Source organism: Salvelinus fontinalis, unplaced genomic scaffold, assembly GCF_029448725.1.
Source record: "Salvelinus fontinalis isolate EN_2023a unplaced genomic scaffold, ASM2944872v1 scaffold_1592, whole genome shotgun sequence".
Taxonomy (NCBI): Eukaryota; Metazoa; Chordata; class Actinopteri; order Salmoniformes; family Salmonidae; genus Salvelinus; species Salvelinus fontinalis.
Window position 1 is genome coordinate 22,048 of NW_026601801.1, and position 8,063 is coordinate 30,110.

Here is an 8,063-nt window from a genome sequence, read left to right on the forward strand (position 1 = left end):
TGACAAGAGGACATCTTTCGACCAAAAGACGATTAGACCGGAGAAAGGATACATTGCCCAAGATTCTGATGGAAGAACAGCTCATAGTAAGAACTATTTATGATGATAAATCGCTGTTCTGTTGAAAAATGTTAAACGCATATATCGCCATTTTGTTTTGTGTAGCTTCGCTTTGGCGGACCCGGTATTGCACAGTAAGGATAATTTTAGAAATGTAATTCAGCGATTGCATTAAGAACTAATTTGTCTTTCGATTCCTGTCAACCCTGTATTTTTTAGTCAAGTTTATGATTATTTATCGATTAGACAAGATCACTCTCAAAGATGGCGCCCGACTTTTTCAGACCAGTATGGCTACTATTCTCATTGTATAACCACGATTTTTGTGGCTAAATATGCACATTTTCGAACAAACTCTATATGTATCATCAAAAAGAAAGGAGGACCAAGGCACTCTTCATATAATTAATTAAAATGCCTTTATTAGTATGGCATGTTCAATAGAAACAAAGTTGTTTAAAAACCTACGCGTTTCGGCTGCATGGCCTTCGTCAGGGAGTACAGAAAAAGGAGAATACAATGTCCTCTTTTGAAAGGCTTTTCCAATTAGCCCTAATTAGAAGAGGGAGTGTTTACCAAATTGGACACACCTAGTAAGCAATAATATACACATGAAAAGGTGAAATACTGTAGCTATGTTATCATGAGCATACAACTCCAAGCTAGAAGCATCAGAACACCCAGAGCGGCAGTTCCAACCCTAGCCATGACTGGGAGAAATGTCCAGAACAAGAAAGCAATATATTCCACAGTACACCAGACCACAGCAAAACATGAACAACAGTCCAAACATAGCTGAGGGCAATTGAGCAAAATGTCCACTAGATGACAGCAAATGGACCCATCACGACCCTACAGGAAGGGTGAGAAATCCACATCTTCATTTAAACCAGGGTACTTAGTGGCCTGTAGTTTGTAAATCCAAAAACTTTCCCTTTGGTTTAACTGTTTAAGACGGTACCCTTTTCTAATAGAGGCCGGAATATGATCAATACCCATAGCTTGTAGGGAGGCAGGGTTACCATGGTGTAAGGACTTGTAGTGCCTTGCCATGGGGTAGTCTTCATTGCCTACCCGTATGGCGTACTTGTGTTCCGCCAAGCGATCTTGAAGGCGTCTCTTTGTCCGTCCAAAGTAGAACACCTTGCACTGTGGACATTCCAATCTATAGATGACATGAGTGGTTTTGCAGTTAATAAAATGCTTGAGGTAATACTCCATTTTAGAAACTGTGTCAACAAAATACTTTTTCTGTGCAATATTACTGCAATGGTTGCACTGGTTACATTTAAAACCCGGTATTGGACAGTAAGGATAATTTTAGAAATGTAATTCAGCGATTGCATTAAGAACTAATTTGTCTTTCGATTCCTGTCAACCCTGTATTTTTTAGTCAAGTTTATGATTATTTATCGATTAGACAAGATCACTCTCAAAGATGGCGCCCGACTTTTTCAGACCAGTTTGGCTACTATTCTCATTGTATAACCACGATTTTTGTGGCTAAATATGCACATTTTCGAACAAACTCTATATCTATGTTGTAATATGATGTTACAGGAGTGTCATCGGAAGAATTCTGAGAAGGTTAGTGAAAAAATTAATATATTTTGGTGGTGATAACGTAATCGCTCTCTTTGCCTTGAATCAATGCTGGGGTAATGTTTATACATGTGGTATGCTAATATAACGATTTATTGTGTTTTCGCTGTAAAACACTTAGAAAATCTGAAATATTGTCTGAATTCACAAGATCTGTGTCTTTCCATTGCTGTGCGCTGTGTATTTTTAAGAAATGTTTTATGATGAGTAATTAGGTAATACACATTGCTCTCTGTAGTTATTCTAGTCGCTTTGGGGAGACTTGTGATGGTGGCTGCAATGGCAAACTATGAAATATGCACCTGAAATATGCACATTTTTCTAACAAAACCTATGGTATACAATAAATATGTTATCAGACTGTCATCTGATGAGGTTTTTTCTTGGTTAGTGGCTATCAATATCTTTATTTGGTCGAATTGGTGATAGCTACTGGTGGAGAGAAAATGGTGGACAAAGAAAAATGGTGTCTTTTGCTAACGTGGTTAGCTAATAGATTTACATATTGTGTCTTCCCTGTAAAACATTTTAAAAATCAGAAATGTTGGCTTTATTCACAAGATCTGTATCTTTCATTTGGTGTCTTGGACTTGTGATTTAATGATATTTAGATGCTACTATTTACTTGTGACGCTATGCTAGCTATGCTAGTCAGTGGGGGGGTGGTGGGGGGTGCTCCCGGATCCGGGTTTGGGAGGTGTTAGAGGTTAACTGCTTGACTAGTTGGGCCCAAGCTTGCAGTACAACATTAAAACCTATGCAGTCTGTCTACAAACAGGCTCTCAAAGTGCTTGATAGGAAGCCATCATCACCGTTACATCCTCAGAAAGCATGAGCTCCTGAGTTGGGAAAATCTTGTGCAATACACCAAAGCATGTCTTGTATTCAAGATCCTAAATGGCCTGGCTCCCCCTCCACTCAGTATTTTTGTTAAACAGAAAACCCAAACATATGGCAGCAGATCCACAAGGTCTGCCATGAGATGTGACTGTATAGTTCCTTTAATTATGGAAGAGCACCTTTAGTAAATCCGCTTTCTCAGTTAGAGCTTCCCATGTCTGGAATACACTGCCTGTCTGTAGCTTGTGAGGTGTGGAAACAATTTTTTGCTTTTATGAATTTTGTCTTGCTGCTTTTTTGTTCTGTTGCTGCTGTCTGAATGCTACATCTTGCTTATCTTATGTTGCTCGGTCACAGCCTGGAACGGCAACTGCACCGCCCTCAAGCGCAAGGCTATTCACAGGGTGATGCAGTCTGCACAACGCATCACCGGGGGCAAACTACCTATCCTCCATGACACCTACAGCACCGATGTCACAGGAAGGCCAAAAAGATCAAGGACATCAACCACCCGAGCCACTGCCTGTTCACACAGCTACCATCCAGAAGGCAAGGTCAGTGTAGGTGCATCAAAGCTTGGACCGAGAGACTGAAAAACAGCTTCTATTGCAAGGCCATCAGACTGCTCAACAGCAATCACTAACTCAAAGGCTACTGCCTACATTGAGACGCAAACACTGGCCACTAAACAATGTCACCTCTATTTACATTACTTTTATCACATGTATTTTACACCTTGTCCATATACTTATATGTACATATTCACACCTTTAGATATGTGTATTAGGTAGTTTGGGAATTGATAGATAATACTACACTGTCAGAACTAGCATTGGTACACACTAAAATTAGCATGTGTCAAATAAATGTTGAGTTAATTGAAATGCATTCCAGGTGACCACCTCACGAATCTGGTTGAGAGAATGCTAGGAGTGTACAAAGCTGTAAAGGCAGAGGGTGGCTACTTTGAAGAATCTCAATATAGTTTGATTTGTTTAAGATATGATTCCATAATTGACTATTCCACAATGTAGAACATATTATAACTGAAAACCCTTGAACATGTAGGTGTGTTAAAACTTGCCTGGTACTGTTGATATAGTATTTTTAGCCTGTAGAAGCTGATGGGATCCTCCTTTATTTAATAGAAGCCATCAGGCTGTTCTCACCCAATTGCATAGCTTATAGAAATGTTGGCCAACATGAACTCATCAAGTGATTTAGATTTTCAAACTACATTTGCAATGATGTCAGAGTGATTAGATGGACAATAGAGTGCTGAGTACCAGGCAGTTAACAAGTGTGGTAGACTACTAATGACCATCACCAGCATCAGAGCTTGGAGAAGCCCAATTACTCCATGGTCACGTGGTATTTCATTGCCTTATAACCGCCAATGTAGTGGTAATACAGTCACCATAACAGTCCTACTTCCTCTATTTCCCAGAAATGGATTGGTTCAGATATCCTGAACAATTTATCACACCAACAATAAAGTAAGTAATTCAACCATTTAATCTGTTTATATGGGATGTGAATCAGTTCCTGTAGTACAGTAAAGACAACCGTCAATCATTTCAACGTCTTCTTTCCAACATCTTCATTCCAACGCCTTTCACCTACAATTACAGACATAACATTAACATCCAGAACCAGCTGCAAAGTAGTAACATTTAGTGAATGAGTATGTATATACACCTTGGTGGAACAGTTGCTAGCAGTTGATTGGAGCAGTGCCTGGTGGAGTCTCAGTACCCTGGATCTTCTGTCCGGTACTGGTCACACACCAACAGTAACCTACCAGAAATAGACATGTTCCATAAACAGTAGACATATTACACTAACACATTGAAGTGTCACATTCAACTGAATTGGAGAATTTAGTGTGTATGTGCGTCCGTGTTCACCTGCAGAGCCCCAACATTGCTTAGGGGTGTATTGTCCTGCGGTGTCACACGTTGGGATGTAGGCTCCAATTGGGCCATTTGTCGCAGCATCTCTAGCACGCTCACATGGGGTCTTGGGTCGTATCGTAGCATCTGGACACAGGTAACAAACATTGTAATGTGGACAAAATGTATGGACATAATATACATTGCTGGACATACATCCCAGAATCTTGGTTTGCGTCCCATTTGGGACCCTACTCCCCCTAGTCAGAAGTAGTTCATACGGATTAGGGTTCCACTTCAGAAGTAACCTACGTACTAACTAGCTAAATACTGAAATTGTGCTACTTTTTTAAAAGCCCTATGCAGGCAAAATTCCATTTCTGTCTTTTGTATAACAGCTGATGAAACAAAGACTGAAAGTCGGGGTAAATTGTATCAGTGTTATTTCCTGATAGTTGCTAGACAATCCAATCATACATCCAGTTGAATGTATGAAACAGTTCATATCAGAATACCTCAGGCCAGCATCTAGACACCAATATACATCTCTGGAACTAGAGGAGTGGCAGGTAGACTAGCAGTTAGAGAGTTGGGCCAGTAACTGAAAGGTTGCTAGTTTTTATCTCTGAGATGACAAGTTGAAATATCTGTCTGTGCCCTTGAGCAAAACCAAACCTTAAATTCTCCAGTGTCACAGTTGATAATGGCTGCCCTCTCAGAGGGTGTCCAAGGGACAACGGGTTATGAAAAGAAACATTAATACCTACGTGTGTGAATAGGACAGAGCAACACCCACTAATTTTCTATTAAAATGTTGATGAGTAAGTGTGAGGTATGTAAATCTCACCTCCCAGAGCAAAAGCTGTGCTGACAAGCAGAATGATGGTCAATATCACCATTGTGATAGTCTCCTGAGAGAGAAAGAGAGCATTTTAAATCTGGAATGGTTGTTGGTACTAGAGGTACTGAGGAGAGGTTATGGAAACCCTGTGTTAAGTACCAAACTTAAACAACGGCTGAGGCAGCATTTCCTACACCCAGTCCAGAGGACCCCAAGAACCGAGTACGGGCAACACGGCACTATTAAGCTATTGCCAAAACTCCGGTATCATCTCTTCAACCACATACGATAGATAAGCCTGGCACACAGGAATATGGATCCTTTCCAAATGGCTCCTCATTCCGTTTGTAGTGAACCACTTTTGACAAAGGCCCACAGTGCACTACATAGGGAATCATCCTAGATCTAGTCAGAGACTACCCATTTACTGCAAAGGTAACTGTTAGTCTATGCTCTTAGGGGGGGTGGTGTCACTCCACAAAATGGGGACCTATATAGTGCACTACATTTGACCGGGGACACATAAGATTAAGGTGCCATTTAAAGGGGCAGCTAGTCTGTTAAATAATGTCACAATCTCACCTTCTGCACTCTTCCACAGGATTCACTGGTTGTCTCTCTGTTGTCTGTGAGTTATGGTCTACTTCTTCCACCTCTCCTTTTAAAGGACCTGTCACAGGTGTGACTATTTGCCTCATTAACCCAATGAGAGTTCCGATGTCGGCCATTATCCAGTGGTGTAAAGAACTAAAGTAAAACTATGTGAAAGTACTACTCAAGTCATTTTTGGGGGTATCTTTACTTTAATATATTCGACATCTTTCACTTCACTACATTCCTAAAGAAAATAATGTACTTTTTACTCCATACATTTTCCCTGACACCCAAAAGTACTCGTTAGATTTTGAATGATTAGCAGGACAGAACAATTGTCTGATTCACACACTTATCAAGAGAACATCTCTGGTCATCCCTACTGCCTTTGATCTGGCACACTCACTAAACACAAATGCTTCGTTTGTAAATTATGTCTGAGTGTTGGAGTGTGACACTGACTATCAGTAATCAAATAAAAAAACACGAAAATGGTACCATCTGGTTTGCTTAATATAATGAATTTGAAATGATTTCTACTTTTGCTACTTAAGTATATTTTATCAATTATATTTAATTTTGATACTTCAGTATATTTAAAACCGAATACATTTAGACTACTCAAGTAATATTTTACTGGGTGACTTTCACTTTTACTTGAGTCATTTTCTATGAACATTTTCTATGGACCTGGACTTCCGGCGCCGACCGAGATGGCCGCCTCGCTTCGCGTTCTTAGGAAAATATGCAGTATTTTGTTTTTTTATGTGTTATTCCTTACATTGGTACCCCAGGTAATCTTAGGTTTCATTACATACAGTCGGGAGGAACTACTGAATATAAGACCAACGTCAACTCACCATCGTTACAACCAGGAATATGACTTTCCCGAAGCGGATCCAGTGTTTTGCCTTCCACCCAATACAATGGATCTGATCCCAGCCGGCGACCCTATGTGACGCCGTAAAAGGGGGAAACGTAGCGGTCTCCTGGTCATGCTTCGGAGACGGGCACATCGCGCTCCACTCCCTAGCATACTACTCGCCAATGTCCAGTCTCTTGACAATAAGGTTGAGGAAATCCGAGCAAGGGTAACATTCCAGAGAGACATCAGAGATTGTAACGTTCTCTGCTTCACGGAAACATGTCTCACTCAAGAGACGCTAACGGAGTCGGTGCAGCCAGCTGGTTTCTTCACGCACCGCGCCGACAGAAACATACATCTTTCTGGTAAGAAGAGGGGCGGGGGTGTATGCCTTATGATTAACGAGACGTGGTGTGATCATAACAACATACAGGAACTCAAGTCATTCTGTTCACCTGATCTAGAATTCCTCACAATCAAATGTCGACCGCATTATCTACCAAGGGAATTCTCTTCGATTATAATCACAGCCGTATATATTCCCCGCCAAGCAGACACATCGATGGCCCTGAACGAACTTTATCTGACTCTTTGTAAACTGGAAACCACTCACCCTGAGGCTGCATTTATCGTAGCTGAGGATTTTAACAAGGCTAATCTGAAAACAAAACTAAACTAAATTCTATCAGCATATGGATTGTGCTACCAGGGCTGGTAAAACCTTGGATCATTGTTATACTAACTTCCGCGACGCATATAAGGCCCTCCCCCGCCCTCCTTTCGGAAAAGCGGACCACGACTCCATTTTGTTGCTTCCAGCCTACAAACAGAAACTAAAACAACAAGCTCCCTCGCTCAGGTCTGTTCAACGCTGGTCTGACCAATCTGATTCCACGCTTCAAGACTGCTTCGATCACGTGGATTGGGATATGTTCCGCATTGCGTCCAACAACAATATTGACGAATACGCTGATTCGGTGAGCGAGTTCATTAGAAAGTGCATTGACGATGTCGTACCCACAGCAACGATTAAAATATTCCCAAACCAGAAACAGTGGATTGATATGCAGTATTCGCGTGAAACTGAAAGCGCGAACCACTGCTTTTAACCAGGGCAAGGTGACCGGAAACATGACTGAATACAAACAGTGTAGCTATTCTCTCCGCAAGGCAATCAAACAAGCTAAGTCTCAGTATAGAGACAAAGTAGAGTCGCAATTCAACAGCTCAGACACAAGAGGTATGTGGCAGGGTCTAGAGTCAATCACGGATTACAAAAAGAAAACCAGGCCCGTCGCGGACCAGGATGTCTTGCTCCCAGACAGGCTAAATAATTGTTTTGCTCGCTTTGAGGACAATACAGTGCCAC

At 41.2% G+C, this 8,063-nt stretch overlaps 1 protein-coding gene across 1 annotated transcript; it reads right to left on the reverse strand.

The window, feature by feature from the left end:
- Window positions 1–3,999: 3,999 nt before the first annotated feature.
- LOC129849634 (equistatin-like) lies at window positions 4,000–5,837 on the reverse strand. The gene is made up of 5 exons (XM_055916465.1): window positions 5,818–5,837; window positions 5,242–5,305; window positions 4,410–4,541; window positions 4,201–4,299; window positions 4,000–4,121 (listed from the first exon to the last, which is right to left on the reverse strand). Exons 2-4 carry the CDS (start codon window positions 5,291–5,293, stop codon window positions 4,217–4,219), a joined length of 267 nt encoding a protein of 88 aa, XP_055772440.1. The 5' UTR covers window positions 5,294–5,305; window positions 5,818–5,837; the 3' UTR covers window positions 4,000–4,121; window positions 4,201–4,216.
- Between the last annotated feature and the right edge of the window lie 2,226 nt (window positions 5,838–8,063).